We start from the raw sequence: 23,960 nt of genomic DNA, 5'->3' as shown, positions 1-23,960 counted from the left end.
AGAACCTGGAGTACCTCCAGCAAGCCAAGAGGCTGAACCCACGACAGGCTAGGTGGGCTTTGTTTTTCAGCCGTTTCAACTTCACCCTATCATACCGCCCGGGCTCTAAGAACACCAAACCGGACACACTCTCCAGGCTGTTCTCACCCAACAACAGGGAGAGTGAAGTTGGGCCTATTATCCCTGGATCCCGGATTGTGGCTCCTGTCCGCTGGGGTATTGAGGAGACCACTTGACAAGCTCAACGCCGGGACCTTGATCCTGGGACGGGGCCATCGGGCCTCCTGTATGTCCCTCGTCAAGCCCGGGCCAAGGTTCTCCAGTGGGGTCACTCTTCCCCTCTCACCACCCACCCGGGAGCTCAGAGGACCCTGGACTTCCTGAAAAGATGCTTCTGGTGGCCTAACATGGAGAAGGAAGTGAGGTCATTCGTCCTGTCCTGTGAGGTCTGCACCAGAACCAAGAACCCGCGACAGCGTCCCCAGGGCCTCCTGCATCCTCTGCCTATTCCCCGGCGTCCCTGGTCCCACGTGGCGGTCGACTTCATCACGGGTCTCCCTGAGTCTCAAGGTAACACTGTCATTTTGGTCATAGTGGACAGATTCTCCAAGGCCTGCCGCTTTATACCACTGTGCAAACTCCCTTCTGCCCTTGACACTGCTAAATTGTTATTTAATCACGTCTTCCGAGTCTTTGGTCTTCCACAGGACATCGTCTCTGCCCAGGGGCCCCAGTTCTCCTCCCGAGTGTGGCACAGCTTCTGCAAGCTCATCGGGGCCACTGCCAGCCTCTCCTCTGGGTTCCACCCCCAGTCCAATGGCCAGACGGAGAGGCTCAACCAAGACCTGGAAACCACCCTGCGAGGCCTGGCTATGGGTCAAATCAAATCAAATCAAGTTTATTTGTATAGCGCTTTTAACAATAAACATTGTCGCAAAGCAGCTTTACAGAATTTGAACGACTTAAAACATGAGCTAATTTTATCCCTAATCTATCCCCAATGAGCAAGCCTGTGGCGACGGTGGCAAGGAAAAACTCCCTCAGACGACATGAGGAAGAAACCTCGAGAGGAACCAGACTCAAAAGGGAACCCATCCTCATTTGGGCAACAACAGACAGCCTGACTATAATATTAACAGTTTTAACAGGTATAACCCTCAACTGTCCTCATGGGGCCGTCCTTCACAGGAGCGGTGCGATAAAACTCCGACGAGACACAGGGCACCAGGATGGATCAAGCAGGTCCAAGGGGCAGAAGAGGCCAGCATCTCAATCCCAGGATCAACATGTAACTCAGAGGGACAAATTGGGGGGGGGGGGGGGGGAGAGAAAGAAAACACGTTGTTAGGTATGCCCTAAAAATGACAAGTATTAAATCTGTGTGGTAGGCTCGCAGAGACGAGAGTCTTTACATCAGGCATAACACACAACAATGGCATGTTAATATGGTAAAATATAACATGACCTGCTCTGGCTGGATGCTTGATTGGGTGATGGGAGCACACTCCTCAGCAATGATGAGATGCAGATGGGACCCTTAGGGCTGGCCAAGACAATTCAGTTACATTTCACCGGGTCTGGGACATGCGACAGAATGTCTGACGGCCGATTGCCTGCAGACTGCGATAGCCAGTCGAGGTCTCCACCCTCTCCACCAAAAGATTTCCTGTTGACTCCATGTAACTCAGAGATACAGATTTGGGGTGGGGGGGAGGGAAAGAAAACACAGGTTGTTAGGTATGCCCAATGTCACCTGGATAAGTAGGAACAGTATACATATTGCACCGAGTACAAGCAGGGACTCCGGCAACTAACTATGACAGCATAACTAAAAGGAGAGAGCCAGAAGGTAACACAGGCATGAGGGAGCCCCGGGACATAAAGCAGCCAGCCACTACACCGTCAACAAACTCGAGTGAGCAAGCGAGTGGGGACTGACAGCATCCATACATCCCAGTTTACCAAAACACTCTAGGTCTGAGGACCCTCCAGATCTACTCCTTTACCTCATAAACACCATTAACAAAAGGCTTGACTAAACAGATATGTTTTCAGCCTAGACTTAAATGCTGAGACTGTGTCTGATTCCCGAACATTACTTGGAAGGCTGTTCCATAACAGTGGGGCTTTGTAAGAAAAGGCTCTGCCCCCTGATATAGCCTTCACTATACGAGGTACCAGCAGATAGCCTGCACCTTTTGATCTAAGCAGGTCATAAAGGAGCAGAAGTTCACTCAGGTACTGTGGTGCGAGACCATTTAGTGCTTTAAAGGTCAATAGTAGTATTTTATAATCAATACGAAATTTGATTGGGAGCCAATGCAGTGTGGATAAGACAGGCGTGATGTGGTCACATTTTCTAGTTCTAGTAAGGACTCTTGCTGCTGCATTTTGAACTAACTGGAGGTAACGAAAGCATGGACTAGTTTTTCTGCATCATGTAATGACATTAAATTTCTTATCTTTGCAATATTTCTGAGATGAAAGAAAGCTATCCGGGTGATGTTATCAATGTGAGTTTCGAATGAAAGACTGGGATAACCTGACATCGTGGAGCACCTGGCTGCCATGGGCAGAGTACACCCACAACACCCTGCAGTCATCGGCCACCAAGCTGTCGCCGTTCCAGTGCCAATTCGGGTTCCAGCCACCTCTGTTCCCGGACCAGGAGGAGGACGCTGGGGTACCCTCGGTCAACCAATACGTGAGACGGTGTCGCAAGACCTGGAGCAAGGTCAGGAGGACACTCATGCAGACCTCCAGTACCAACCAGACTCAGGCCAACCGCCATAGGAGACCTGCCCACACTTTCCGCCCTGGGCAGCGGGTTTGGCTGTCCACCAAGGACCTTCCGCTGTGGGTGGAGAACCGCAAGCTTGCTCCTTGCTACATTGGCCCCTTCAAGGTTGTACGCAGAGTTAACCCTGTCTCCTACCGGCTCCAGTTACCACGTACGCTAAGGATCAACCCCACATTCCATGTTTCCCTGTTGCAGCCCGTACTGACGTCCACGTATGCCCCTGCCCCTAGGAACCCCTCGCATCTTCCAGGGTCAGACCGTTTTCACCGTGCGCCGCCTGCTGGACTCCCACCAGGTTCGCGGGGGTCTCCAATATCTTGTGGACTGGGAGGGCTATGGCCCTGAGGAGCGCTGCTGGGTCCCAGCTTGGGACATACTTGATAAAGAACTTTGTCGGGACTTCCATTCGGCCCATCCTGATCGCCCTGGGAACGTCAGGAGACACTCCTGGGGGGGGGGGGTCCTGTTAGGACTGGGACTGTTTTGGCCTCTAGAGGCCGCTGTTATTTCCTTTGTTTGGTCATGTTTGTTTTGGCCTCTAGAGGTTGCCACTGTGTTCTGTGTTTGTCTTATTGCCTGTTTTCTGCCCCGCCCTGTCCTTAATTAGTTTGTGTATTTATACCCCTGAGTTCAGTCCTCTTGTCACGGAGTCTTTGTGCTGTTATGTTTAGCTCCAGTTACCTCTGTACCGTGTTCCTTGCCTTTGTCTTTTTGGTTTTGCACTTTGCTTTTTCTTTTTGGACTTTTTGGACCTAGTATTTACTGTTTTTTGGATCTTCTGAGCGTTGGTATTTTTGCCTTTTCTGTTTTTTTTGGCTTTTGTTTTGACTTTGAACTTTTGGATATTTTTTATTTTTCCCTTCATCTTCTGAGCGTTTTGGATGATTTCTTTTTGGACTGTATATATTGTAAATAAGCTTTTTGATACTTTTCTACTTCTGCCTCATGCCTCTGCTTTTGAATCATCCCCCTGGTGGCCTAGTGGGGGTTTGCTGGATTATCACACCAGTGAACCAGGTTCAAATCCCAGCAAAACCCTAACATTCCCCCAGACCCTTCTAACAACAAATTTCCACTTACACCCCTGGCTGCTTTGCTTTTTTTTTTACTGCACTTAAAGAAAGTATAAAACATTCCTGTTGAAATACTGACAGACTGTTGAGTTAATGATGTTTCAGCTTTCATACTTGCATTCAAATCCTGTCACACACTCATTGTAATCTACACTAACTTTTTTTTTTAATCCAAGGTGAAAACATGCAAATTATCTTTTAGTATTTAAACCTTTAATATCTCTTCATTACTTCCTTGCAAGGTCAGTGTGCTCTTCCAGAAAGCATAGATGTATTTGAATTTGTGTCTTCTAGTTGAAGTTGATGCCTTCTTTCTTTCCTTCTCTCTGTCTCTCCCTCAGCTGAATGAAGCTGCCAAGCAGCTGATGGAGATAGATAAACCAGTCCCTGGACCTAGTGCTGACTCAGAAACCCCAGCATCCTGCCATAGTGATGGCCATGGTGACACCCCACGGCAACGGGCAGAAGGAAAGAAGAATGCAAAGAAGCGTCACTCGTTTACAGCACTGAGTGTGACACAGCGCACGGCACTCACAAACAATAACCGCCACTCCATGGAAATCAGTGCGTCTGATCCAAGAGCAAGGGTTGGAGAGTATGCACATCTCAGCTCTAGCGCTCCAACCTCACAGGTAGGGGTGTGTGTGTGTTCAGCTTAGCTTGCTCAGTCTTGTTCATTATCATGTGTTTCTTGTGTTACAATAAGTATGCAACATTTCATCAGCACTCTGAATGTCCAGGTGTATGATTCGAACTAAATACAGTGGTGTTTGAAAGTTTGTGAACCCTTTAGAATTGTCTATATTTCTGCATAAATATGACCTAAAACATCAGATTTTCACACAAGTCCTAAAAGTAGATAAAGAGAACCCAGTTAAAAAAAATAAGACAAAAATATTATACTTGGTCATTTATTTATTGAGGAAAATGATCCAATATTACATATCTGTGAGTAGCAAAAGTATGTGAACCTCTAAGATTAGCAGTTAATTTGAAGGTGAAATTAGAGTCAGGTGTTTTCAATCAATGGGATGACAATCAGGTGTGAGTGGGCACCCTGTTATTTAAAGAACAGGGATCTATCAAAGTCTGAGCTTCACAACACATGTTTGTGGAAATGTATCATGGCATGAACAAAGGAGATTTCTGAGGATCTCAGAAAAAGCATTGTTGATGCTCATTAGGCTGGAAAAGGTTACAAAACCATCTCTAAAGAGTTTGGACTCCACCAATCCACAGTCAGACAGATTGTGTACAAATGGAGGAAATTCAAGACCATTGTTACCCTCCCCAGGAGTGGTTGACCAACAAAGATCACTCCAAGAGCAAGGCCAGTATGGTCTTGTCGGCAAGGTCACAAAGGACTCCAGGGTAACTTCTAAGCAACTGAAGGCCTCTCTCACATTGGCCTCTCTCATTAACTCATGTTAATGTTCATGAGTCCACTATCAGGAGAACACTGAACAACAGTGGTGTGCATGGCAGGGTTGCAAGGAGAAAGCCACTGCTCTCCAAAAAGAACATTGCTGCTTGTCTGCAGTTTGCTAAAGATCATGTGGACAAGCCAGAAGGCTATTGGAAAATTGTTGTGGATGGATGAGACCAAAATAGAACTTTTTGTTTAAATGAGAAGTGTTATGTTTGGAGAAAGGAAAACACTGCATTTCAGCATAAGAACCTTATCCCACCTGTGAAACATGGTGGTGGTAGTATCATGGTTTGGGCTTGTTTTGCTGCATCTGGGTCAGGATGGCTTGCCATCATTGATGGAACAATGAATTCTGAAATATACCAGCAAATTCTAAAGGAAAATGTCAGGACATCTGTCCCTGAACTGAATCTCAAGAGAAGGTGGGTCATGCAGCAAGACAATGACCCTAAGCACACAAGTCGTTATACCAAAGAATGGTTAAAGAAGAATAAAGTTAATGTTTTAGAATGGCCAAGTCAAAGTCCTGACCTTAATCCAATCAAAATGCTGTGGAAGGACCTAAAGCGAGCAGTTCATGTGAGGAAACCCACCAACATCCCAAAGTTGAAGCTGTTCTGTACAGAGGAATGGGCTAAAATTCCTCCAAGCTGGTGTGCAGGACTGATCAACAGTTACGTTTAGTTGAAGTTATTGCTGCACAAGGGGGTCACACCAGATACTGAAAGCAAAGGTTCACATACTTTTGCCACTCACAGATATGTAATATTGGCTCATTTTCCTCAATAAATAAATGACCAAATATAATATTTTTGTTTCATTTATTTAACTGGATTCTTTTTATCTACTTTTAGGACTTATGTGAAAATATGATGTTTTGGGTCATATTTATGCAGAAATATAGAAAATTTTACAGGGTTCACAAACTTTCAAGCACCACTGTATTAGTCAGGGATGTGTGTTAATTAGTATAAATGTATTCACATAATTTTGCTCAACTTCAGAGTTTGTTTGGCTGGTTATAGATCAGCTACTTCAGACATAGATATACAACCCCGATTCCAAAAAAAGTTGGGACAAAGTACAAATTGTAAATAAAAATGAAATGCAATGATGTGGAAGTTTCCAAATTCCATATTTTATTCAGAATAGAACATAGATGACACATCAAATGTTTAAACTGAGAAAATGTATCATTTAAAGAGAAAAATTAGGTGATTTTAAATTTCATGACAACAACACATCTCAAAAAAGTTGGGACAAGGCCATGTTTACCACTGTGAGACATCCCCTTTTCTCTTTACAACAGTCTGTAAACATCTGAGGACTGAGGAGACAAGTTGCTCAAGTTTAGGGATAGGAATGTTAACCCATTCTTGTCTAATGTAGGATTCTAGTTGCTCAATTGTCTTAGGTCTTTTTTGTCGTATCTTCCGTTTTATGATGCGCCAAATGTTTTCTATGGGTGAAAGATCTGGACTACAGGCTGGCCAGTTCAGTACCCAGACCCTTCTTCTACGCAGCTGTGATGCTGTAATTGATGCAGTATGTGGTTTGGCATTGTCATGTTGGAAAATGCAAGGTCTTCCCTGAAAGAGACGTCATCTGGATGGGAGCATATGTTGCTCTAGAACCTGGATATACCTTTCAGCATTGATGGTGTCTTTCCAGATGTGTAAGCTGCCCATGCCACACGCACTAATGCAACCCCATACCATCAGAGATGCAGGCTTCTGAACTGAGCGCTGATAACAACTTGGGTCGTCCTTCTGCTCCTTAGTCCGAATGACACGGCGTCCCTGATTTCCATAAATAACTTCAAATTTTGATTAATCTGACCATAGAACAGTTATCCACTTTGCCACAGTCCATTTTAAATGAGCCTTGGCCCAGAGAAGACGTCTGCGCTTCTGGATCATGTTTAGATACGGCTTCTTCTTTGAACTATAGAGTTTTAGCTGGGAATGGCGGATGGCACGGTGAATTGTGTTCACAGATAATGTTCTCTGGAATTATTCCTGAGCCCATTTTGTGATTTCCAATACAGAAGCATGCCTGTATGTGATGCAGTGCTGTCTAAGGGCCCGAAGATCATGGGCACCCTGTATGGTTTTCCAGCCTTGACCCTTACGCACAGAGATTCTTCCAGATTCTCTGAATCTTTTGATGATATTATGCATTGTAGATGATGATAAGTTCAAACTCTTTGCAATTTTACACTGTCGAACTCCTTTCTGATATTGCTCCACTATTTGTTGGCACAGAATTAGGGGGATTGGTGATCCTCTTCCCATCTTTACTTCTGAGAGCCGCTGCCACTCCAAGATGCTCTTTTTATACCCAGTCATGTTAATGACCTATTGCCAATTGACCTAATTAGTTGCAATTTGGTCCTCCAGCTGTTCCTTTTTTGTACCTTTAACTTTTCCAGCCTCTTATTGCCCCTCTCCTGACATTTTTGAGATGTGTTGCTGTCATGAAATTTCAAATGAGCCAATATTTGGCATGAAATTTCAAAATGTTTCACTTTCGACATTTGATATGTTGTCTATGTTCTATTGTGAATACAATATCAGTTTTTGAGATTTGTAAATTATTGCATTCCATTTTTATTTACAATTTGTACTTTGTCCCAACTTTTTTGGAATCGGGGTTGTACTAACGCACACAATATATGTATATCATGTAGTCATTAACCCTCTAGGTTCTGAGCAGTGGTGGCTGGTAGTCTTTCAAACAGGGGAGGCTGGTTGGTTACGATATTTCCAGATTTTAAAAGAAAAAAGAAAAAAACATCAATTTTGCCCATACTCTTGCCTCTGATCTGGCTGATTGTTGGCAGGGTCACAAACTGTGAAATAACAGGTTCTTTTGGCCCATTAGCCTACTGTCCAATATTCATGATGTTGGTGTTGGGGGGGTATATTTTAACATTTTATATTTTAAAATTGTGGCATGTTGTTTAAAAATTGATCATTATTGAAAGCAGCTCTTTGTCAGGAACCTCAGCAGTAACAGCAGAGTGTTCTGGAATAGGCACAAGCACTGACCTTGGGGAGCCAAACATAGAGCTGGGTACCACACATTTCATTCAATGACACTTTCGCTATATTTTACTTATTTTGACTGAGAAATGTTTTATTGACAATTTTGATAACCCTTCACTTTTAATCCAAGTCTGTAGTGTGAAATGTTCTCGGCTGTGTTTTTGTTTAAAAATGTTTTCCAAATTGTAGCTGTGTTTAATTCATATCCAGAAAAATATATATTCCAATATAATATATTCAGCATAAACATTTTAAATAGATTCTATATTTTTGGTCCATCCATGACATATTACTAAAGTAGCCTATTTACTGTTGTTGATGTGGGTCACTTGCTGTTAGCCAATTCACTTTCTCGTACCAGGAGAGCTGAAAGGAACGAGTATTATTCCCCACCTTTTTCACCAAGTCAATTTGAGGCGTTGATCTACCCTGCTCTTTAATTTTAATTTTTTCCTCGAAAGGAAGACTGGCAAATGGCTTCGCCAAAATTAAATCAGCAATGCTTGGCATCCGTGCGCAGCTTTCTTGCTAGCTGACTAGCCCCCTCAAGTTCAAGTTCAGTCACTCAAATAAACAAAATTTCTGGAACTAAGATAGCAAACTTGACAACACTATATTTACACTTTATTTACAATGAAAATATATACAAACTAAAAATGCTGGTAGAAACCGTATATAATGAATGAAATCGAAATGTAAGCTGATCTCTTACAATACACCACGCCACTTGCGAATCCGCATGGGACTGAACTGAAATTTACCGCTGCCTGTCTATATTTGAAACGAGCTGTCAATCAAAGAAAATATCCGGCCGCTTTCACCAATCACCAGTCTCCTCGCGGAAAGCTTTGCCATGTCCCTCCCACTGTGAGGCTGGGAGTCCGTGGGGTGGGCGTTTTCGCAGTATTTGTCCAATAACCGTCTTGCATTTTGAAATTGAAAAGTGCATAGCTCCCAAATGCCATTGAAGTCCACTGAGGCTGGGAGTCCATGGGACTCCGTGGGCGGGCGTTTTCGCAGTATTTGTCCAATAATCATCTTGCATTTTGATATTGAAAAGCGCATAGCTCCCAAATGCCATTGAAGTCCACTGAGGCTGGGCTGCATCGCGTTGTCACGAGGGGGAAAAACTCATGCACACATTAGGCGAACTGGGGAAAGTTATAACAGAATGATTTCGCACTGTAGTTGGGTTGAGCACATATATTTCTATGATTTTGGATCTGAAATAGCAATGTTATAAGGTCGGCTATAACATAAGCCTAGCGCAATTCATCCTACACAATGTTCGTCATTTTTAGAGGAGGCTGAGCCTCCCTTGTTGTCTTAGAGCAATCGCCCGTGGTTCTGAGGGTATTTTCTGGCACTAATGATTTTGACATGGTCTTATTTTGTTGTCAATTTCAATAAATCTAAGCAGTGTTTGCAAAGTCATATGACTTTTTTTTGTATTCAGCACAAGTTCAACTACAATAATTTCTATGTAGTATGCATGTCATGATTGTACTTTAAAAAAAATAACAGATAAATGAAGATGTTGTAAAAAGCAGGCTCGTAGTACTCAAGTCTAGGACTCGGACTAGAGTCCGACTCGTGCCCTGATTTTAAGGACTCGTGACTTAACTTGGACTTGAGCACTGATGACTCAGACTTTGACTCGGACTTGTGCATTAACTGCATTCGGACTTGTAAATTGAAGACAAGGACTCAGATTTTTTCTTTATTTTTTGTAACATGCCATAATAATTTGGCATAAGATATTTATATCTACATTAACTTTTATACTAATTTTATGCAAGAGAATGCACATTCACCTGTTCATACGTTATGTTCAGGAACAAACTAATGTTAATGGCACTAAAATGCTTGGAGAGAATGCCCCAAGGATTGTCCATTTTGTTTATACAGACTTCTCATGCAGTGGAAAATAATGCACTGCTATGTGTTCCGTATGTAGAAGAACTATCGAGGAGACGATGGGGACAACCTAGAACTTCAATCATCATTTGGCAAGATTACACCCAGAGAAGTAAGTGACACACTGCTCTGTTGAGAGCGGGGCTTGCTTGCTGACTGACGAACTAGCTCTCTCATGTTATATGCCTTGTTGTTAGCTGGGCTTGCTGAGCGATGAACAAGCTTTTTATCTGTAGCCTATTAACTAAAATGACGCAGTCAAGCAGTACCATTTGTCCAGCACAGTAGCAGAGATGGTTTCACATAATGGCAGCAACAGCCACCGTCAAATGGTGTGGTTGGAGTCTTGTTCTCAGACTCGACTTGGATCAATAGTGTACTCGCCTCAGACTCAACTCGAAATTTTCTTTAATGACTTGGACTTGATCACTGGGGACTCAAGACTGGACTTGGACTCAAGGTTTCGTGACTTGACTACAACACTGGTAAAAAGCAGTTTTAGAACTGTGTTGGAACGTGTGAAAAAACATTACCTTACCCATTGTGATGAACAGTTTTGGTCATTTGAGATGATTCTGTTCAGTCTCAGGAATGTATCAAGCACAAAAACTTAAATCTATTCCATTGATTTGGACAAGTAACTGGCCATCAAAAATGTATGTCCTATTGTTTTGGGATAAAGAGTTGCCAGTGGGAACCGTTTTGATCAATTGACCTGATGGGATTAAGAATTGGCAGTGGGAGGGGTATTCACTCTTCATTGAATGGAATGGAATTTTTTACTCTTCTCATTGAATAATGAGAAGAGTAAAAAAATTCCATTCCATTCAATGAAGAGTGAATACCCCTCCCACTGCCAATTCTTAATCCCATCAGGTCAATTGATCAAAACGGTTCGTCACAGTGGGTAAGGTAATGTTTTTTCACACATTCCAACACAGTTCTAAACTGCTTTTTACAACTACTTCATTTATCTGTTATTTTTTAAGTTTTACTCTATTCAGTGTCTTGAAATTAACTATTTTACTCAGTTCAGAGCCACAACCAACTTTGTTACTCTGTTACATAATTACTCTGTAATTTTGCTCCCACTCCAACTCCAAATTTTACTCTCTAAACTCAAAATAGAGCAAAATTAACTATTTTTGAGGAAAATACTTTTAATTTTGGAAAAAATGTTCAGTCATTTTTCCTGTGTATGCACTCCAGTACATGTACATCAACCTACTGTATATGCTCATAAGAAATACAAGAAATATTTACACTTACTCAAGTTGATCTTCAGCTGGATCGAGTTGAAGATCAAAATGACACTGCTCATCATCAGTGTCGCAGTTCTGAAGATTGAATTGAATCGCTGTCCTGAATCATGAATTGAATCGCTGTCCTGAAAATGAATTACTGTCCTGAATCATCCAAAGCGCCATCTTGCAAATCCGCATGCCATCTTGCAACAAGTTTTACCTCCAAACAGGTGGCTTAAACTATGGCTGACCTATTTTATCCTATTTACGGTGGGTGTTCCCACGGCAAAAAGAAACCTATCGAAACCAAGAGAGTGAAAGTGATTATCATGCTGTTACCATATGAATAGTCTTTTATGAATGCGTATGTGGGCACTCAGCACTCTGACTCTGGTGTGACTGAGTAAGGTGAAAAGTTTCATAATATCTTTCATAATATCTTCACAAGTTTTTATCATACAAGCATGAAAAACATATTAACAGAAACTTTGTACTTTACACTTTCCTATCTGCCCACTGCCAAATAATATTATATTTTTAAAGTTACCTAAATTAGATATAATTTAGGTAACTTTAAAAATATATTACTTGGTAGTGGGCAGATAGGAAAGTGTGAAGTACAAAGTTTCTGTTAATATGTTTTTCATGCTTGTATGATAAAAACTTGTGAAGATATTAATTCTATACTCATTCTAAACCTGCTGAGCTTCACTGGCAAAGCTGTTGATCCCAGAGGGTTAAATCAGCTTGATATTTTCAACTTCTGCAGGACTCATCGTTTAATGCCGGAGCAGTGGTACAGCCCCGAGTGACTCCAACCTCTGGAGAGCTTCTCGCTGCTGCAAAAGTTCAGCTTCCTCTAAACATGTGAGTACTGAAAATGTGTTCCAGAGATGTAACTAGATTTTACATATTTGAATTTTCACTTAACGAAAAACTGTCACAATTTTCAGCAGTTCAGTAATTACTTTATGTTTAATACAACTGAGTGCAATACCATCATGGCCTGACCTTGATTACGCATTCTGACCGTCATTTTTGTTTTCCACACTCTTTTATTTTTTATAAAGTCTGGGCTTGCTGTTTTCCAAACTTTTTGTTTTCCACTCTGACCATTTTGATTTTAATATTTTGCCTGACTCTTTTTGCTTTCCATTCTTTCTGGCTCTTTTCTTATTTTTATACACTGTGTGACCCTTTTTATTTTCCACGCTCTTTCTAACCTGTTTTGTTTTCCACTCCACCTGACCATTTTTGTTTTCCATATTCTGCCAGATGCTTTCATTTTCGATGAGTATTTCTTTTTTTTAGGTCCTGCATTCTATGTGTACATAGGATTGTGGGTGCTTTAAGAATGGCGGGGATCCATACAAGCATCATTGAAAATTCTCTGAATGAAAGACTCAATCCTTTGTAGAATTTAAAGGATTGTACACATCAGAACTGGGATTCAATGACGTAGCATCCTTGAAATGCAGCTGTTACAGATCCTTCCTTGACATTGAGAAGCATCTAATATCTGACCCTTTTTGTTTTCCACTCTGCCTGTCCCTTTTCATTTTCCATGCACTCTTATCCTTTTGTTTTTCACACTCTTCCTGAGCCTTTCATTTTCCTCACTGTATCTGACACATTAGTTTTCTACAATCTCTGACCCTTTTTGTTTTCCACACCATTTTTTCTTTTTCAACACTCTGCATGATCCTTTTTGTTTTCCACACACAACTTTTTTTATTCTGTCTGAAAGTTTATTTTCCACAACCTGTCTGACCATTTTTTAGCTCACCGGCCATAGGGCGATGAGCTATTGCCATCAATTGGTGTCTGTCGTCCGTCCGTCCATCTGTCCAAAATTCACAAAAATTGCAACTCCTACCTGAGTTTTCAATGGATTTTGATTCTGATTGTTTTGTTTGGAAGAGCTAATCAGTCTGCACAAAAGTTACTCCCTGGTTTTGTGAGTTGTCGTTAACAAGTTGCTAATTAGACTGATTAACAAACTTTCAGGAAAATCGTCACTCCTCACTGAGTTTTCAATGCATTTTGATTCTGATTGTTTTGTTTGGTAGTTCAAATTGTTTGATTTGTTCTCATGAAGAGCAACTGATCCAATATTACATATCTGTGAGTGGCAAAAGTATGTGAACCTTTGCTTTCAGTCCAAAATGGGCTTCAATACTTCTGACATGTTCTTACTGCTCACTCAATACCATAGACACCGATACCCATGCCATATGGCACTGTCCATCAGTTCATCAATTCTGGGAATGCATCACCGATATCATGTCTTTGGTTCTGAAATGCACCATCCCACTATCCCCAAAACTTTGCCTACTTGGAGGTCTAACACCTCTTGACGCACAATATTATAACTGAAAATTAGTTTTAGCTGCCCTTGCCCTCGCCAAGTAAACAATACTCATAAACTGGAAAATGAGACATAAACTCAGTACATCCTTATGGACTCAATTAATTACAGAACACATCTTGCATTAAAAAAATGACAGCTTCTTTGAAAAACCAGTCTGAGAATTTTTTGCAAACCTGGAAACTAATTATTTTCTTTTTAAATTTGTCTATAAACAATGCTCACGCAGATGCACATACAGTGGTGCTTGAACGTTTGTGAACCCTGTAAAATTTTCTATATTTCTGCATAAATATGACCTAAAACAACAACAGAGTTTCACACAAGTCCTAAAAGTAGATAAAGAGAACCCAGTTAAACAATTGAGACAAAAATATTATATTTGGTCATTTATTTATTGAAGAAAATGATCCAATATTACGTATCTGTGAGTGGCAAAAGTATGTGAACATTTGCTTTCAGTATCTGGTGTGACCCCCTTGTGCAGCAATAACTGCAACTAAATGTTTCTGGTAACTGGTGATCAGTCCTGCACACCAGCTTGGAGGAATTTTAGCCCATTCCTCTGTACAGAACAGCTTCAACTCTGGGATGGTGGTGGGTTTCCTCACATTAACTGCTCGCTTCAGGTCCCTCCACAACATTTCGATTGGATTAAAGTCAGGACTTTGACTTGGCCATTCCAAAACATTAACTTTATTCTTCTTTAACCATTCTTTGGTAGAACGACTTGTGTGGTTAAGGTCGTTGTTTTGCTTCATGACCCACCTTCTCGAGATTCAGTTCATGGACAGATATCCCGATATTTTCCTTTAGAATTCGCTGGTATAATTCAGAATTCATTGTTCCATCAATGATGACAAGCCATCCTGGCCCAGATGCAGCAAAACAGGTCCAAACCATGACACTACCACCACCAAGTTTCACAGATGGGATAAGGTTCTTATGCTGGAATGCAGTGTTTTCCTTTCTCCAAACATAACGCTTCTCATTTAAACCAAAAAGTTCTATTTTGGTCTCATCCGTCCACAAAGCATTTTTCCAATAGCCTTCTGGCTTGTCCACGTGATCTTTAGCAAACTGTAGACGAGCAGCAATGTTGTTTTTGGAGAGCAGTGGCTTTCTCCTTGCAACCCTGCAATGCACACCATTTGTTATTCAGTGTTTTCCTGATGGTGGACTCATAACCATTAACATTAGCCAATGTGAGAGAGGCCTTCAGTTGCTTAGAAGTTACCATGGGGTCCTTTGTGACCTCGCCGACTATTACACGCCTTGCTCTTGGAGTGATCTTTGTTGGTCAACCACTCCTGGGGTGGGTAACAATGGTCATGAATTTCCTCCATTTGTACACAATCTGTCTGATTTAGGGCTGGGCGGTATGACCCAAAATTCATATCACGGTATAAATTGAATCTCTTCACGGTAACGGTATATATCGCGGTATAAATGTCGCAGTGTAGAACACAAATGGAAGTGTTTCTGAATGGGTTTTGTAGTCCCTTAGCAAAGCTAAATTGATTTAAACAAAAAAGCAAAGATATAATATAATTTTTTGAGCATTTATTGTGCAGAAGAACAACAGAAGTAAGGATAGCCCCTCAGAAGTACAAAATAAAGGGGATATTATAAACAGTACTTCAAGTAAGAGAGGTTTTCTATCAGACAAATGGCAAAAACAGTGAAAAGGTTCTGTAATCCAAAATAGTGCAAAAGACACCAAACATTACATTTTCCACATCTTAAAGAACACAAAAAATAAATAGATATTCTAATAGCACTACTTCAAGTACACAGACAGAACAGGCTTTTGTTCTCTAGTGCAAAAACTGTCACTGAACATTTGGTTTCATATTTCAAATTACAATCAAGCTGCAAAGCACAAACACTGAACTTTGGCTGCCAACAATAAGGTTTTCTTCTCTAATCCAAAATAGTGCAAAAGTTACCAAACAAAATTTTCCACATCTTAAACAACACAGAAACACAATTCTAAATACAATTTAATACAATTTTAATCAGGGGCGGCACAGTGGTGTAGTGGTTAGCGCTGTTGCCTCACAGCAAGAAGGTCCAGGTTCAAGTCCCGTGGCCGGCGAGGGCCTTTCTGTGCGGAGTTTGCATGTTGTCCGCGTAGGTTTCCTCTGGGTGCTCCGGTTTCCCCCACAGTCCAAAGACATGCAGGTTAGGTTAACTGGTGACTGTAAATTGACCATAGGTGTAAATGTGAGTGTGAATGGTTGTCTGTGTCTATGTGTCAGCACTGTGATGACCTGGCGACTTGTCCAGGGTGTACCCTGCCTTTCGCCCGTAGTCAGCTGGGATAGGCTCCAGCTTGCCTGTGACCCTGTAGAACAGGATAAAGCGGCTAGAGATAATGAGATGAGATGACAATTTTAATCATGTGTTTCAACTCGCTGCGCTCCACCGTTTGGAAAGGGACCATGTCTTTGCACAAGTATGTTGTGATGGCTCTTATGTCATTCCACCGTGTGCTCTTTCTGTCATAAGGAGTACTCTTGGAAAAGGCTTGCGCAATGGAGGTCTGTTGTTGGGTCGCGGGGGAAACTTTTTTCTTTCCTCCCGTGTCCGTAGACTGAGCCGGTGTTTGAGCCGAGCGCAGCCTCTGGCTCTCTGCCTACTCGAGCACATGTTTTGATTTCAAATGGTGAAATAAATTGCTCGTGTTACCTTTGTTGGCGGTCACAGTTACTCCACACACTTTGCAGATGATATTTTTCTGCTCAACATCCGACTTTTTAAACCCGAACCACGTCCAATTCACGGATGTAGCACCATTTTTTTTTGACTAGCTCCTCCTTCTCCGCCGCTCCTGTGCTTGCGACCATTTTCACACAGAGGCAGGTGCGATGACGTCATCGACGGTATGACGGCAGAGCACAAATCTCTACCGTGGCCAAATTTATATCGTTTCTACCGTCATACCGTGTATACCGCGCAGCCCTAGTCTGATTGTGGATTGGTGGAATCCAAACTCTTTAGAGATTTTTTTGTAACCTTTTCCAGCCTAATGAGCATCAACAATGCTTTTTCTGAGATCCTCAGAAATCTCCTTTGTTCATGCCATGATACACTTCCACAAACACATGTTGTGAAGATTAGACTTTGATAGATCCCTGTTCTTTAAATAAAACAGGGTGCCCACTCACACCTGATTGTCATCTCATTGATTGAAAACACCTGACTCTAATTTCACCTTCAAATTAACTGCTAATCCTAGAGGTTCACATACTTTTGCCACTCACAGATATGTAATATTGGATCATTTTCCCCAATAAATAAATGACCAAGTATAATATTTTTGTCTCATTTGTTTAACTGGGTTCTCTTTTATCTACTTTTAGGACTTGTGTGAAAATCTGATGATGTTTTAGGTCATATTTATGCAGAAATATAGAAAATTTTAAAGGGTTCATAAACTTTCAAGCACCACTGTAAACGAGTCTGGTTTCTCATAGTACAGCCATGGTGAGCTACTGCATTGCTGATGCTCTGGTTATTTTCCCTTATTGTCCCTTATTGTTTTCCACAGTCTTTCTGGCCCTTTGTTTTCGATCTTACTTATTTGATCATTGCTTCCTGCTCTTGGATATGATAAGAAGGCCATAAATAGTATGAAAATTGTGATGTGAAATAAGGAACTGTTCACAAACAGTGACAGCTTAGTGACACTAATAAAACACTTCGATTTGGGGAAAAAAATATTTCCAGTAACAAAAATCTTCAGATGTCTCACAGATTTCAGTATACACTTGACACATACAGGCAAAAGTAGGTATACAGTAAGGATTATTCCAGTATTACAATAGTAGTCCTAGATTTCATTTAATACTAACATTTTTGTGTGAACATTTTCTTTCATTACTGTATACCTACTTTTGCAGCCCCCTGTATGTACTGTATTTTTCTAAAAAGTCATTGCAACAAAAAGATTAGCTTTGTGATGGATAATAATGAATAATGTCATTTGTTCACTACTTAACTGTTTATTTTACTAGCTCAATAGTCTGTTCATGTTAACAGCAAAGGTTGTTTGTAACTGAATTTCTAACTGAATTTCTAACTGAATTTCTAACTGAATTGTAACTGAATTTCTAACTGAATTTATAACTGAATTGTGGAACTGTCAATTAACACAGAAATTTTGTTTCATGCAATTCACAACCTGTTAAGTTTCCCCATGTGAAGCCAGCCAGAGTATGGCAATGATTTCTATGGTAGCGATGACTTAAGTCAGTGTATATAAATAAATCTGATGAGATTTGACTCCAAGGGGTCAACTTCTGCACATAACACACTCCTTCTTGGGTTTGCTTGTTTTCACATGTTCCTCATTTCACGAGAAGTTCTTGGTTAAACTGTTTATAAGTTCATTCATGTTGGTGTTTTCATAACTTTGGGGAGGTTTTTTATATTGTAAATGTCCTGATACTAATGCCTTCACACCAGTGATTTGGATTTGTGCTTTAGACTTGACTTTACATTCTCATCTCTGTGCGTATTACAGTGGAACTTTAAGCCAGTGAACAGAATTATGGGATTGCTTTTTCCAAGAAGGATGCATGCTGAGCTTTCTCCAAATTAATATTTTTTTAAGTATTTTGAAAAGTTTACAGAACACCCTGTAAAACATCCCTGAGATTCTCACATCTAAGTGTCAGATACCGGATTTTATTCTGCAGTTACTTGGCTTTGTACGCGTATAAGCCCCAAAAGGCAGATGAGCTGGAGCTGAGGAAAGGAGAAATGTACCGTGTGATGGAAAAGTGCCAAGATGGCTGGTTCAAGGGAACTTCACTGCGCAGTGGTGCCTCCGGAGTTTTCCCTGGAAATTACGTCACTCCTGTATCCAGGTGAGGGAGCAGTTAAAAATTATTATTCAAATTTAAATTGCTATTAAATTGTGACAAATTTTATATTTAAATGTTTATATTCAAATATATATATATATATATATATATATATATATATATATATATATATATATATATACAACAATATTATAATTTAAGTTATTTTAAATGTTATTTTAAATTTTTACATTTACTTTTGCTATTATGTAAATTGTGACGCTACTTTTTAGCATGTGAAATATTATTCTACAGAATATTTATGTTTTAGCATTGTTCCAAGTAGTAATAAAAATGAGTCATATTTAGTATAAGTTCTGCTTTTCATAACCAAACAAAGTCTTCCAAAGTTTCCTAAGCCCTTGTGACATTTACTATCGGAAAATGTATAAAGACGTATTAATATTTGGTTATTTTCTGTTCATCAGTTTACTAAATGATTTGGGATTTTACGTGGAAGTAGTTCAGAAACTAAAACAGGTCTTTAAGGACCTTACACTGTTTTTTTGTGGATATGTACAGTGGCTTCTATAACACCATGTTACACTCTGTGTGGAGCTGTATATAGTGAACAGGAAGCCATTTGGGATTCAAGCTGTGTGTTGGAACAGCTTCAGTAAACAAACAAATAAATAAAATGTAAAAATCATATGGTATCCTGAGCCAGAAATTTAAAACTTGATTAAATATTAGTAAAAAATAAATTTATTAAATTTAAATGTATAAATAAATGAATTAAGTAATAAATAAAAAAATGAATATATTAAGGTTTATGATGTTCATTCTGCCTCTGATAGTATAAGATTCATAATATGCTTAATTAATATTCAAATTAGTGAACTGTAAGGTGTGATTTTTTTCACATGCTGTCATTATTTTGACTTTCTAAATTGTTCTTGTAATTTCAAGATATTAACTCATTATTTTCATTTAGTATCAGTATTTTGACTTACTAAGTTATTAGTATCTCAATATTTTCACTTAATATCTAGTTATTTTGACAAGTCATTATTTTGATTTACAAAATTAGTTCCCCTTATCTCATTATTTTGACTTACTGAGTAAGTAAATAATTTAGTATTTCAATACTTTAAATCAGTATTTCAATATTTTTCACTTACAAAATTGTCATTTTAACTTATTACACAGCTTTGTCGAATACTCAATTCGGATTGGTCAATTATAGCATATCTACGGTCTGTTACTGTGGACCATGTGATTAATGGAAGCAATAAAATTATTTTTAAATCAATACTTTGTGTCAGATTATTGATTTCTTTAGTAAGTAGCCATGTAATAAAGTACAGCAAGCAGGTTATTATCGCAAAATAAACCTCTTCAGGGGTTCAGGGTGATTCATCACCCTGTCAGGGGTTATTTCACAATAATTAATGACTCGCTGTACAAATCCCTTACTTAATATCTTATTTTCACTTGGAATCTTTTTATTTTGACTTAGTATCTCATTATTTCAAAATATTTCATTATTTTACCTTAGTGATGACATAATAACTCAAAAATAATGAGATGGCAGTTGAAAAAACAAATTTCACACCTTGCAGTTCAGGCCTTCCATATCAGACACATAATTTAACAGTTATTCCACAAAATCAAATCGTATATAAGTCATGTATGACGAGATTGAGTGGAAAAACTGTTTTATTCTATCCACATTCATTGGATTTTGAGAAACAGTATTTTTATTTTTTGTGAATTCAGTAAAAAAAAACTTTATACAAAACGTCCGACAAAATCATTTCCACATAGAATGTAAACAAACCAGCAAAATGACCATAGCAATTTGTGAAAAATGCGATAATTCTTGAAAAATAAAAAACATAAGTTCTTACCATCAAATACTTTTATTCCATATTTTGTTGCGCTTTTTTTGTGTTTTTGGGGGTTTTCTTCTTTTGTAGGGTTTTTTGGTGGCTTGCAAACCAACTTAAAGTTGCATTACTGCCACCGACTGGGCTGGAGTGTGGAACAGGAGATATTGGGGGTGTGGCGGGACTATATTCTTCTAGGTATTTCTGTATCTTTTACATACTTGATCATTTTTGGGGTTTTGTTTTCAAGAAGAGTTTTTATTTTGTCCTTGGTTGGTTCAGCAGCACGTGCCACCATTGTGTTTTTCCTCTACTCACGGTATGTGGGCTAACAGCCTAGTAGTAGAGTAGCCAAACAGAGCATGTGATTGCTCATATCCAGTGAATGTGGATAGAATAATAAGGAATATATACAGTATATCTCATCATGGACATGAAAGTCATGGCAATATTGGGCTTTCAGTGATTTCATTGAACTGTTCTTTTTCTATGACAGAATGATTGTACAACATACATTTTAGTAGGAAAAAAAAACAAGAATTTGGTTCAAGTTTTAATTTATTTTGGGTTTTCTGAAATCAACACGGGGTCAAATATATACATAGAGCACACCTAGTGTTTTGGTAAAATGTCCCTTAGCAAGTGTCACCTTGACCAAATGCTTTTGGTTACCATCCACAAGCTTCTGTCACAATTCTGGTTGGATATTTGTCCACTCTTTTTGGCAGAATTGGTAGAGTTCAGTTAAATTACTGTTTCCTGGCAAGGACCTGACTTTTACACACAATCTGCATATTTTTGATAGTGTTGAGGTCAGAACTTCCTTTAAGTTTAACATTAGCCTAATTAATCCACAGCCAGCTCTGATGTGGGTTTGGGGTTGTTGTCCTGTTGGAACACCCAATTGTGTACAAGTTTCTGATCATTTGAGGTTATGATGAAGAATTCTGAAGTAGCCCTTCATTAATCTATCTACTTTCTTTAACCATGCTTAGCAGTTGCTTAACAGTTGGTACAGTGTTCCTGGGGTTGAATGGCTCACCTTTACTCCTCCAAACATACCTCTGGACATTGGCAAAACACCGTATTGGCCCAAAAATATTTGTCTCATATGACCATAAAACTTTCCTCCAGAAGACTTTTTCTTTGTCCAAATGGTCAGTTGCAAACTTTAGTTGAGCTTGAAGGTGTTGATTTTTGAGCAGGGGCTTCTTTCTTGAACAGCAGACTTTCAGTTCATGGCAATGTAAAACTCACTTGACTGTAAACAGTGAGCCAACAGCTTCCAGTTCATGGCAGTACTGTGCCTTGGTGCTTCCTGGGTTGTTCCTGACTATTGGAACCAATTTCCTCTCAGCTAAGGGGGGGCAGTTTGATCATCTTCCAGTAAAGTATCTTTGCAAAATGGCAACACCTCCCACTACCTTGTACTTGTTAAACAAACCCTTTTAATGTTGGCAAAGAAAAGCTACCAGCTGTAGTCAATCATGATCACTTACAGAAAATTAAGAGGCTTTCCAAAAAGTAAAAAACATTTTTGGAGCTTTCAGCAACACTGAATTAATAATCTAAGTGTGCTGTATGTATATTGATCTTGTGTTGATTTCAGAAAACCCAAAATAAATTAAAGCTTGTGCATCAAATTATTGTTTTATTTTTCTATTAGGAAATGTATGTCATATCAATCATTGTGTCATAGAAAAAGAATAGTTCAAAGAAAAAAAATACACACACACACACACACACACACACACACACAGTGTTTCAAAAATTTTTATATCACTTCACAATCTAATAACTGCCAATTCTTGTTCAGTTGGCCTCAAATTTTAACAGCATGTGTGGAAACAGGTCAAAATTTAATGTTTTGTTTTATCTTTTTAGGTATAGAAATGCCATTCACTGGAAAAGAAAAGGCGTTTTGTGTGTTAGAGTACGCTCGAACACAGTCGAACAAGACTGTGCAGCATGCATTTATGAGAGAATTTTCTAAAAATGCACCAGCTGCAATGCAGATTTGGACAAGGAACAAAAAGTTTAAAGAGGAAGGCTGTGTGTGTGTGTGTCTCTCAGGCGGCATGCATATTGAAAATTTGTGAAACTGTTCATTGAATCCACATACCTTTTTAATTTCTCATTCAAATTTTGAGGAATAAATCATGTATTGATCAACATTAAGCCTGTCCTGTTTCATTTGCCTAGACTACGTAGTTTCTGGGATATTTACATCTCAAATAATATCAAATTTTTTGAAACGCCCTATATATAAACTATAACAAAAAGCCGGTTTCCAATAGCAAATTTTCCATCCCACACGGGGATCTTCTTCGGGCACTATGTTTAAACGTACAAACAGCAGTACACGGAGTGAATGAGAAAAGACAGGAAATGAGGGGTATATATATATATATATATATATATATATATATATATATATATATATATATATATACGTGCCAAAACATGAGCGAAGTGGCATGAATGACATTAATTAAACGAATAATTATGAAAGTCAAGTTCATCCAATCAAAATAGCTAAAACATTTTTACAATGGGAAACTGACCAATAAAGAACAGTGAGCCAAAGGCCAATCAGAAAAGGGTTAAGAACAAGTGGTACGTGGGCCTCTAAGCTGACCTCAGAAACCATCAATAACATTTAGACCTGAAGGGTGCACTGTTTTTAGTTTCCAGATCCAATCTCTTTCTGCCTCCAGTAAATCCTGAGTTTTGGAACACACCTGTACAATGGTGAAGGACAAATTAGATTGAGAATGTCCATTCGTAGTAAAATGTTCATACAACTGTGCGTGCACACACACACACACACACAGACACATATGGACATAAGTGTTTTACTGGGTGTCATGGTGCAGGCACTTACGGATGTATGCGCAAAAGAGGAGTGTAGAGCAAACAGTGAACAAGCCAAAACATGAGACGTGAATCAGGGCTGAAGAACTAGCAATGGTTGGGTGAATGGCAAACAGGGCAAATGAGGACATGCAAGAGAGTAAACAAGAGAGGAGATGCTGAAGTCAAGAAAACATGCATCAGTCAGAAATAAACAAGGCTCGGTATGTACTGGGAAAGGCAGAATGATACTTCACAGTGAAGTGGTATGAGAGTGGGGTTTAAAAAGGCAGAGGGGCTAATAGGGTGATGAGTGACAGCTGTGGTTAATAGTCGGGAGACAGAGGGCGCGGTGAGTTCTGGGAAGTGTAGTTCATAGAGTCCATGTTTGTAGTTTGGTTGAAATCGGCAGGTTTACTGACAGAGCCCCCCCCCGAGGAGGTACGACCGGGGCAACCCCTACCTCTGGGTACAGGTTTGTCGGCATGTGTCGCATGGAATTCTTGCTTGAGAAGTGGATCAAGGATGT

At 39.7% G+C, this 23,960-nt stretch overlaps 1 protein-coding gene across 1 annotated transcript in view; it reads left to right on the top strand.

The window, feature by feature from the left end:
* The window catches only part of LOC132891471 (E3 ubiquitin-protein ligase SH3RF3-like), a 378,551-nt gene that overhangs the window by 289,421 nt on the left and 65,170 nt on the right, over positions 1-23,960 (top strand). Inside the window, exons 4-6 of the mRNA XM_060929049.1 lie at positions 4,215-4,505; positions 12,280-12,377; positions 18,582-18,752. Of these exons, the coding sequence (XP_060785032.1) occupies positions 4,215-4,505; positions 12,280-12,377; positions 18,582-18,752 (560 nt within the window). The remainder of the gene's footprint in view (positions 1-4,214; positions 4,506-12,279; positions 12,378-18,581; positions 18,753-23,960) is intronic.

The sequence above is a fragment of the Neoarius graeffei genome, chromosome 9, assembly GCF_027579695.1.
Source record: "Neoarius graeffei isolate fNeoGra1 chromosome 9, fNeoGra1.pri, whole genome shotgun sequence".
NCBI classification, from domain to species: domain Eukaryota; kingdom Metazoa; phylum Chordata; class Actinopteri; order Siluriformes; family Ariidae; genus Neoarius; species Neoarius graeffei.
Note: the sequence above shows the minus strand (reverse complement) of the source record. Positions and strands in the feature narration are given on the sequence as shown.